This window comes from Cnephaeus nilssonii, assembly GCF_951640355.1.
Source record: "Cnephaeus nilssonii genome assembly, chromosome: 24".
Taxonomy (NCBI): domain Eukaryota; kingdom Metazoa; phylum Chordata; class Mammalia; order Chiroptera; family Vespertilionidae; genus Cnephaeus; species Cnephaeus nilssonii.
In genome coordinates, this window is record NC_137095.1 from 7849816 (window position 1) to 7860650 (window position 10835).

A 10835-nucleotide genomic window follows, 5' to 3' on the forward strand; every position below is an offset into this window, starting at 1 on the left:
AGGAGAATGTCCCTGCCCTCCGAAGATGCCTGCTGAGGCTTATTTCTCAGAGGTGAAGAGTCACAATGTTTGCCACTTCCAAAATGATTCAGCGAAAACGTGTGTGTGTGTGTGTGTGTGTGTGTGTGTGTGTGTGTTTATTGATAAGAGTATGAGCTGGTCTGTGGCCAAGGTTTACCAACTGCTTAATCTAGAAAAGCTATAGGTATTCTATAAATGACCCACAGCTTCTCGCCCCCAGCACGGCAGCCCCGGCCCCTGTGAGCTCCGTTGTGTTCCCTTCCTGGGCAAACTTGTCCTCCCCAAGCTGGAACAACAATTGGGCGATACAGGGCCTCAAGCAGAGCCCAATGCCACAGGAGACTCCCATCAGGCTTAAACCTGACCGACATCCTTTGCAGGTGGAGCAGCTAGCCAGGTGGCCTCCCCACGGCATGATTCGGCCCGTTTCTCCACATGATCCCTAGAATCTTATGCAAGAAATTGCAAGAGATCCTGTTGAAATCAGGGAACTGGCTGCAGCATTTCCTTCTTCTACCTTCTTTTTTTTTTTTTTTAATATATTTTTATTGCCGAAACCGGTTTGGCTCAGTGGATAGAGCGTCGGCCTGCGGACTCAAGGGTCCCAGGTTCGATTCCGGTCAAGGGCATGTACCTTGGTTGCAGGCACATCCCCAGTAGGGGGTGTGCAAAAGGCAGCTGATCGATGTTTCTCTCTCATCGATGTTTCTAACTCTCTATCCCTCTCTCTTCCTCTCTGTAAAATATATATATATATATATTTCTTTTTTTTGTAAAATATATTTTTATTGATTTCAGAGAGGAAGGGAGAGAGATAGAGACATCAATGATGAGAGAGAATCATTGATTGGCTGCCTCCTGCACACCCCCCACTGGGGATGGAGCCCACAACCCAGGCATGTGCCCTGGACCCTTCAGTCCGCAGGCCAACGCTCTATCCACTGAGCCACACCGGCTAGGGCTGGCTGCAGCATTTCCTTCTTCTACCTTCTGCTTCCGGCTGTCACCTAGGCACTGGCTGGAGCCCGAATCCCAGCAGCAGGTACCTCCTTAAAGGGCAGCAAGGCTAGTGGGCCTTCGTGTCTTGGCAAAGCTGGGTTGTGTGACTGCCATGCTTACCCCTAAGGAGGAGAGGCAGGGGCTGATGCGGCCTCGCTGGTGGTTAATTGTACCCCACTCATGGCTGCTCAGATGCTCTGGGAGTCTAGCATGTCCTTTAAAATTTTTTTAAATATATATATTTTTATTGACTTCAGAGAGGAAGGAAGTCAATAAAAATATTGACTTCCTGGGTGCATCCGACTGCGCCCTCATGAATAGATCTGGGTTACATGCTTTTGCCGAGCACGCTACGAGGATTGACTGTGTTGTTTATTTCTTTTTCTTTTTTAATATATTTTATTGATTTTTCACAGAGAAAGAGAGAGAGAGAGAGAGAGAGAGAGAGAGAGAGAGAGAAACATCAATAATGAGAGAGAACCATTGACTAGCTGCCTCCTGCATGCCCCACACCGGGGATCAAGCCCGCAACCCAGGCAGGTGCCCTGACCGGGAATCGAACCCTGACCTCCTGGTTCATAGGTTGACACTCACCCACTCACCCACACCGGCGGGGTCCAAGTATGTCATATGCCAAGTGGGTGGCAAACCCCTTGAGGACAGTGACGGGTCTTCCGTCTTCGAAAGCCCCGCTGCCAAGCACAACACTTGGACAAAATGAGGGACCCAGCGGTGGGCCCAGAGCCGAGCCCCCACGGTGCACCCCCAGCACGGCGGCCTCGGCCTCTCTGAGCTCCATCCACTGTCTTCCCTTCCTGTGCCAACTGGTCCTCCCCCAAGCTGGGGAAAAACAGGAGGATGGCGACAGAAAAAAAAAACCCTCATTGGAACTGACTTCCTGTGGGCCAGAGTGGTTCCCACGCCAGCACCGCGTCTCCTGTTCCCCTTTGCCCCGCTTGGACGTGGGCAAGTCTTTCTCAGCCAGGACGTCCGTGATGTGGATAAAGAGCTCAAGGGACGGCTTGGAGAGAGAGGACAGCAGGAGATGGAGAGAAAAGCAGTGTTGCCTCTGTGTCCCCCCCCTCCCCCCCCCCGACGGCAAGATGGAGTTGTCATCAAGCCTGGGCCTCCTGCTCCATCCACATTCACGCAGCCTCGCCTTCCTCCCATCCTCACCCTCTCCCGTCTCTCCCAGGTACCCAGGTACACAGACACACGTGTAAGGACCAAAATGTGAGAATGAGCCCTCGCCGGTTCGGCTCAGTGGACAGAACACAGGCCTGTGAACTGAAGGGTCCTGGGTACGATTCTGGTCAAGGGCACATGCCCGGGCTGCAGGCTTGATCCCCAGTGGGGGGCCTGCAGGAGGCAGCCGATCAATGATTCTCTCTCATCACTGATGTTTCTCTCTCCCTCTCCCTTCCTCTTGGAAATCAATAAACACATATTAAAAGCCCTAGCCAGGTTGGCTCAGTGGATAGAGCGTTGGCTTGAGAACCAAAGGGTCCTGGGTTCGATTCTGGTCAACGGCATGTGCCTCGGTTGCACACTTCTCCCGGGATTGGGCCCTGGTTGGGGGCTCGTGCAGGAGGCAACCAATCGATGTGTTTCTCTCACATGGATGTTTCTCTGTCTTTCCCTCTCTCTTATACTGTCCCTAAAAATCAATGGAAAAATATCTTCAGATGAGGAGGAAGGAAGGAAGGAAGGAAGGGAGGGAGGGAGGGAGGGAGGGAGGGAGGGAGGGAGGGAGGGAGGGAAAAGCAGTGTAGTCTCTGTGCCCCAGACAGTAAGACAAAGTCATCATCAAGCTTGGGCCTCCTGCTCCATCCACACTCCCTCAGCCTCGCCTTCCTCCCCATCCTCACCCTCCTCCCGCCTCTCTCAGGCACACAGACACATATGTAAGGACTAAAATGTGAGCACGAGAGGTCAAAGGTGCATAGGAATACATACAAAAGGCCAAACCAAGCTTGCCTATGGTGGGAGATTCGAGACCAGCGGGCTGACCCCTCGCTGGCAGACAAGGAAACTTGAGGGACGATGAGAATATTCTACCCCTTGGTCTGGGTACGGTTTTCCCAAGTGTGTACCAATGTTAAAATGCTCCGCGCTGCACGCTTCCGATGTGTGTGTTTTCCTGTATGTGAGTGTATGCCTCCTACCTGTTATCATGGAAGAAAATTTAAAAGGCAAAAAGGTAAACAAACAAACACATACCTCACCTGTAGGATCAGGTGGAAGAAAATAAAAAAACGAGAAGAGCCATAGAAGAGGGGGAGAGGAAGAGGCATAAGAAAGGCTGCCAAGAGCCCTGACTGATTTGGCTCAGTGGATAGAGCATCAGCCTTCAGACTGGAAGGTCCCAGGTTCGATTCCGGTCAAGGGCATGTACCTTGGTTTCGGGCACATCCCCAGTAGGGGGTGGGCAGGAGGCAGCTGATCGATGTTTCTCTCTCATCGATGTTTCTAACTCTCTATCCCTCTCCCTTCCTCTCTGTAAAAAAATTAATAGAATATATTTTAAAAATGAAAAAAAGTTGGGTGTTTTTTTGTTTTGTTTTGTTTTGTTTTGTTTTTTAAAAAAAGAAAGGCTACCAAGAGAAAGAGAAAATGAAAGGGTTAAAAACATAAGGCGCCCAGCAGGCTGTCATGGTTCCGTGGTTGAGCATCGAACCAGGAGGTCACGGTTCGATTCCTGGTTGGGGCACATGCCCGGGGTTGTGGGCTCGATCCCTCGTGGTGGGGCGTGCGGGAGGCAGCCCATCAATGATTCTCTCTCATCGCGGATGTTTCTATCTCTCTCTCCCTCTCTCCCCTCCTCTCTGAAATCTAATGAGCACCTGCCCACTGCCTGGCTAACTAACCGGCTCCGCACACAGGAAAGGGCGGTGAACACCGGCGCTGGGCAAGGGTAACCAGCACTCACCAACCGGCTACACGGACAGCCTTCCCAGGTGGAGGCCAGCACGTGCTTGGGCACGAATGGCCCCTGCCAGGTGGTCCCCGGCCCGGCCTGCTGCCCTCATTCCCGCCCAGGGGAGCTGGCTCTGCCGCTCCCACAGCTCTGCCCTGAAAGTCACGGCCTTGTTTGCTGGCCGTGGGGGAGGGGCCTCCTGCCCAGCCCAGTGGAGCTTGAACCCAAAGGTCCCACCCACCCCGCTTCTGAGGCAGCGTCCCGGGTTCTGGCTGGCAGACTCACACTGGCTTGGGCCCAGCCCCCCCGCCCAGGGCCTTGGCCCCCTGCCTGCCAGGGTCCCCTAGAAGCCCGAGCCCTTGTCTTAAGTCAACCTGCAGCTGCAGCTCCCCGCCCTGCCCTGGCTGGTGTGTCCTCCCCCGGGGGCTGGGCAGCAGCTCAGCTGAAGCAGCATCGGTACATGTTGATAAGGAAGCTGGCACGCCCTGTGTGTGCTTTCAAATCAGCCAATGGCTTCTAGATCCTGCTGGCTGGCAGCCTCCCCGGGGCAGTGCCCTCCGAAGCAGAGGGCATTCCCAGGCCAGCACCAACCCGGCCTCACGCCTCACTGGCAGCTGCTCGCCAGGTCTGGCAATACAGCCTACGTGGCCTCATCTCTGTTCCCCGAATTGTACGAAACTGTACGACTCCCCCTGCCCGGGTCCCCGTGTTTCCGGCTCTGGGTAGTGGTGGAATCCAGGGCTCAGGCACCTTGGGTCTTCCATCAGAGGGAGAAGCTCAAGCCCTAGCCGGTGTGGCTCAGTGGATAGAGCGTCGGCCTGCGGACTGAAGGATCCCGGGTGCGATTCTGGTCAAGGGCACGTGCCCAGGTTGCAGGCTCGATCCCCAGTGGGAGGTGTGCAGGAGGCAGCCGATCCATGATCCTCTCTCATCATGGATGTTTCTCTCTCTCTCTCTCTCTCCCTTTCCCTTCCTCTATGAAATCAATAAAATAAAAAAATTTTTTTTTTTTTTTTTAAAAAGGAGAAGCTCAGCACCATCGGTACTTTATGGACTGGGAGCAAAAGCCACACACTGTCTGAGCCGCAGCTTCCTCTTCTGGAGGTGGGAACGCCACGGGCCGTCAGGGAGAGCCGCTATGAGTGCACGGAAAGGGACTGGCATGTGGCGGATGGCCCCGCGGACGGAGCCACGCCGTTAGGTTACCAGTCCCCTCCGCCCCCCTCACTTCGGGGCCCAGCCCCGAGGACCCCTTCTGGGTCCAGCTGCCTCCTGCCACCCTCGTGCTGAGGCTGCAACTCTCGCCGGGAGATGAACCAGCCCGCCCAGCTCAGGCCCGGGTGTGCCTGCTGCCGCGGGCCTGTTGGGGCCTGAGCCGGCCACTCCCTGGGAGGGGATCCCCCGCCCCACGGGGCTGTGGTGCAAGCAGCAGGGCTCAACCTGTCCTTGCCCTGACAGGGTAGAACACGCAGTAGCCCCCGCCACGCCCCTGCCCGCAACGCAAGTTCAGGAAGGGCTGTCTGCCCGTGGCCTCAAGCCTGCTGCTCGCCTGGGGGCCTGCGGAGCCTGGGCCAGTGGCCCTGCTGATGCTTGGCACCTGTCACCCTGAAGGGGCATCCATCACTGCTTAGTGACTCCCTTCGCCCCGAAACCACCACCGCCATTCACAGGCCAGGTGTTCCAGGCCAGGCGAGGGTGGGGGCAAGGGTGTAAGGGTCTAGGAGAGAGATGTGGCTTCCAGTCTGGCTTATCAGACCCGAGGCCCCTCCATTCCTAGGGTCCCAAGAAATCAGGCATCAATACCCTCACCATTTTCCCACCCAGTTCTTCCTCCTTTTTTTTTTTTTTTTTTAATCTTTATTGGTTTCAGAGAGGAAGGGAGAGGGAAAGAGAGATAGAAATATCAATGATGAGAGAGAATCATGGATTGGCTGCCTCCTGCACGTCCCCCAATGGGGATCAAGCCCGCAACCCAGGCATGTGCCCTTGACCGGAATCGAACCTGGGACCCTTCAGTCCGCAGGCTGATGCTCTATCCACTGAGCCAGACCAGCTAGGGAAGTTCTTCCTCCTTAAGTCCCTCTCTGAGCCTCAGTTCCTTCATCACAGCCCATAACGGGCCAGCAGAGCAGAGGGCCCCTGAACCCTTGGGGTGGACTTCGGGGAGCTGTGAACTGAACCCCGAGAATGATATGCTGTCTAGTGAGAGGGATCATAGCGTGCATCTGATTTCAAAAAGATCATTGCCTCCCCCCTCTCCCCCTAAGAAAAAGGTGAAAACCCATTTCTTTGAGATGTGCTAATCTGCAGACACAGGGCACTTTCGAAATGAGCCTTTATCAGGTAAAAAGGAATTATTCCTCCTTCTGGGGGAGTTATATAACCTGGGCATGAGTTGTCTGGCAAACTATTCCACCCAAAGCAAGGCTGACATTTTTAAGGCTCATCTGTATGGAGCACTTGCTCTAAGCGAGGCCCTGTCTACAGTCAGTCCTTGATGGAAGTCTCACCACAGAGCGGGACAGGAATGATTCTATTCCCGCTCGTAGGTGAGAAACGTGGGCACAGAGGTTCAAGGACTTGTTAAGCTGCCCTGGCCGGGTAGCTCAGCTGGTTAGAGCACCATCCGGATACGCCAAGGTTGTGGGTTTGATCCCCGGTCAGGGCGCATACAAGAATCAACCAATGAACGCATGAACAAGTGGAACAACAAATCGATGTTTCTCTCTATGTCTCAGGGGGTCACAGTTCAATTCCCAGTCAGGGCACATGCCTGGGTTGTGGGCTCGATCCCTAGTAGGGGGCGTGCAGGAGGCAGCCGATCAGTGATTCTCTCTCATTATTGATGTTTCTCTCTCTCTCTCTCCCTTTCCCTTCCTCCCTGAAATCAATAAAAAATATATATTTTAAAAAGAAAGAAAGAAAGGACTTGCTAAGCTGACGTAAGTGCTAAGTCGGGGCTGGCACCAGAACCCACAGAGATACTCTACCTGGAGTTGGGATCTCAACCTGGGTTTGGTCTCCAGTTATAACCATGCTCCTCTTGGTAACACAAGCTGCTGTTCCTTTCCTCCCTTCCTTCTTCCCATCCTCCCCTTCTTCTTCTTCTTCTTCTTTTTTTTTTTTTTTAATATATTTTATTGATTTTTTACAGAGAGGAAGGGAGAAGGATAGAAAGCTAGAAACATCGATGAGAGAGAAACATCGACCAGCTACTTCCTGCACGACCCCCACTGGGGATGTGCCCGTAACCAAGGTACATGCCCTTGACCGGAATCGAACCTGGGACCCTTCAGTCCGCAGGCCGACGCTCTATCCACAGAGCCAAACCGGTTTCGGCCTCCCCTTCTTCTTTCATTCACTCAAGGAGGATTGCTGGTGTTCTTGCTGCCTCCTTGGAATTGCTGAAATTGAAGGAGACGGACAGGGTTGCTGCCTTCACAGAGCTTACACTTCAAAAGGATCCCTAGCCGGTTTGGCTCGGTGGATAGAGCATCGGCCTGTGGACTGAAGGGTCCCGGGTTCGATTCCAGGCAAGGGCACCTGCCTGGGTTGCTGACTTGATCCTCAGTGTGGGGCCTGCAGGAGGCAGCCGGTCAAGGATTCCCTCTCATCGTTGATGTTTCTGTCTCTCTCTCCCTCTCCCTTCCTCTCTGAAATCAACCAGAGGGTATTTAAAAGGATCCCTGAGGCTCCTTTTTCCGGAGAACACCCGTCCTTGCCTCATTTCCTTGGATGCCCTCACTCATCCCTGCCTCCAGCACAGGTAGGGGCCAGGGCCCACCTGGAGGAGTTCCAGCCGTGCCCCAGGCTGCCCGGGCTGGTGCTGTTTTCATCCGATTTCCGGAGTTGCTCCTCCGGCTCCCTCTGCACGCCGCTCAAATTTCCACTAAGCACTCATTATGCGGCAGTGAGATGCTCATTTGCACATCACAGCCCTCTCTCCCCATCGCTTCTAAAGCTCCCTGAGTGCACACACCCACTGGGCCAGCCAGCCTGGGGTTTTCATTTACTTATTTATTTTTATATATTTTTATTGATTTCGGAGAGGAAGGGAGAGAGGAATAGAAACATCCATGATGAGAGAGAATCATTGATCGGCTGCCTCCTGTACACCCCCCCACCCCCACTGGGGATCGGGCATGTGCCCTGACCGGGAATCGAACCCGAGACCCTTCAGTCCACAGGCCGATGCTCTATCCACTGAGCCAAACCAGCCAGGGCCTGACTGGGGTTTTTCATCTCCGCCCCCCCCCTCCCCCCCCAGCGCTGAGCTTGCAAACAGCAGGCGCCCCGTCAATGCTCACTCAATGAGCATAGGAGTTTTTGCTCTAGCTGACGGTCTCAGATCCCTGCCAAGTGATTCATTCGCGTGTTCCTTCCCCGGCGGGGCGGCGGGATCTCTTTCCCCACCTTCCTCTTTTCCTTTTCAAAGGAAAAGGCACCTCACTGATGTGGGTGGGAAGTCCCACTTCCCGCTGCAGGGCAGCCAAAGCGTTTCTGGTTCATACCGTCTCAGCAGGTTTTTTTTGGCTTCAGAAGAGAAGGTGTTTCGGAGAGCTGGGGGATGCTGGGCTCCCCGGGGTTTCTGTAGGCCAATCCTCTAAGAGCTGCATGAAAGCAAAGCCCGCCCCGCACAGGATCTACACCGGAGAGGGGGGCTTTCTCTGTCTGAGCTCCCCCCGCACCGGCCCCCCAAATTCCAGCCTCCTCTCATCTTCATTTCACCTGAAGCTCCAGCCTTCCTTCTCTCATGCTTATTTCGCCTGTTGCCAATATCCCGTCTTTATTTTTTAAAATTTTTTATTTGTTGGTTTTAATATATACATATTATTGATTTCAGAGAGGAAGGGAGAGGGAGAGAGAGATAGAAACATCAATGGTGAGAGAGAATCATTGATCGGCTGCCTCCGGCACGCCCCCCACTGGGATGGAGCCGGCTACCCGGGCATGTGCCCTTGACCCGAATTGAACCTGCAGGCTTGACGCTCTATCCACTGAGCCAAACCAGCGAGGGCATTGTCCCCGTCTTTAGATCACCAGTCACCCAGAGCTTGAGCCCCAGGCTACAAGGAGACCGAGCACCGATTTCCCTGAGTGTCCGTAAGAATGATCATGAGAGGAAACAGCCACGGCCTGGAAGTCAGGAGACCAGGTTCAAATCCTGACCTTCCCAACTCACTGTGAAGTCATCCCGCCCCTGGGTCCCCTTTCCCTATGACAGTGTGGGGTGGGCCCAGAGGGATTCCTAAGTCTCTTCCAGTTCTAAAGCATCCATGGGGGGTGGGGGGTAGAGATTTTAATTGTGCATTCCCCTGTCTTTTTAAAAATATTTATTTTTTATTGACTTCAAAGAGGAAGGGAGAGGGGGAGAGAGATAGAAACATCAATGATGAGAGAGAATCATTGACCGGCGGCCGCCTGCACACCCCCTACTGGGGATGGAGCTCACAACCCAGGCATGTACCCTTGATCGGAATCGAACCCGGGACCCTTCAGTCCGCAGGCCGACGCTCTATCCACTGAGCCAAACTGGCTAGGGCCGCTTCCCTGTCTTTAGGGCATTGGAGCTTTACAGGAATTCTATGATCTGTGGGTCAAAGGGCAGACTCACATTACAGGTGAGGAAATGGGAGAGGAGGTTGGTGGCCTTCCCCAGGTGACCCCGGGCTCCTGAGTCCTGTTGCCAGACCACACTGGCTCCAGGGGGGCCCCTGGAGCCCCCTCCTTTCCAGGACCCTAACTTCCTTTCCCTCCTGACCCCTAAATCCACCTGTCACTCAGAGAGAAGCAGCGCTGACTGGAAGCCTAACCTCAGAGGTCACACCCAGGACGATTGCAAGGCGAGGCCCAGGACTGGCCCGGGTTCCAGACCATTTCCCTGCAGAGCCAGTGTGGAGGAAGGGGTGGCGTGGGACATGCTGAAGGGATCGGGCGCCGAGGCCCAGCGGGCGGTGAGAATGCGGGCCCAGGCTCCTGCGCTGCCCTGGGCAACAGGCTTCCCCGGGGGCGGGGGCATCAGAGCGCGCAGGTGGCGGCCTCTTGGGGAGACCTGAAGCGGAGGCAGGAAATGGGGGCGGGCAGTAGGGGCGCGGCAGTCCCATCAGCCTCACCCTGGCCCGCCCCCTCCCGGGGCCGCGGCGCCCGCCCACCCTGTCCCCTGCGCCTACCTGAGTGTCCTGCCCAACGCGCGCGACCACCGACCACACGGATGAACCTCCTCTGCGGCGCGCCCCCTCTTTCTCAGTGTCTCTAGGCTCCTGCCCGCTGCCACGCTAGCCCGAAGCCCTCCCTGGGGACCCGGAGTGTCCCCCGCGAACACCCTGGGTCTGGCACAGCCTCCCCGGAAATGCGGGGCTGCTGCCAAGCTCCGCCCCGCCTCGCCCGTGTTTACGGGAATTGTCGGGAGGCGCCAGCAGCGCGCCCCCCCCACCCCCACCCCCCACCCCCACCCCCACCCCGCAACTACCACTCGCCTCAGGGCGTGGACGGCCACTCTGGACTCGCTGCTCGCCGCCCATCCCCCCGTCGGGACCTGCCCCCAGGACAGCTTTGCAGGCCGCGAAGGCTGCGGGGTCTGTGGGGCTGCGCGCCCCCCTGAGCCAGGGGACGGTGTCGCTAGCTGGAATCTGAGGGCCCCCCGCCCCCACCCCCCACCCGGTAGGAATCCTAGGAATACTACTACCACCTGAACTGGCTGTGTTACCTAGGGCGAGTTCCTTAACCTCTCTGAGCCCGCAGTTCACCTGCACAGCGGGCCTCAGGGCAGCTGGGACCTCACAGGGTGCGCGCAGCGCAATTCTGTGGGCACACACCTGGCACGCGGTCAGCTCTCCAAAAGGCAGGCGAGTGAGAGCAGGGAGACACCCTGCACGAAACCACCCACGTCTCTGCCCGC

General features: G+C 55.7%; 1 protein-coding gene across 1 annotated transcript in view; it reads right to left on the reverse strand.

Moving 5' to 3' along the window:
- The window catches only part of SEMA4B (semaphorin 4B), a gene marked incomplete at its 5' end in the record, with an annotated part of 46010 nt that extends 35552 nt beyond the window's left edge, over positions 1 to 10458 (reverse strand). The window contains 3 exon segments of the mRNA XM_079764061.1: positions 10108 to 10143; positions 10146 to 10238; positions 10240 to 10458. Coding sequence (XP_079620187.1) covers positions 10108 to 10143; positions 10146 to 10238; positions 10240 to 10458 — 348 coding nt within the window.
- Between the last annotated feature and the right edge of the window lie 377 nt (positions 10459 to 10835).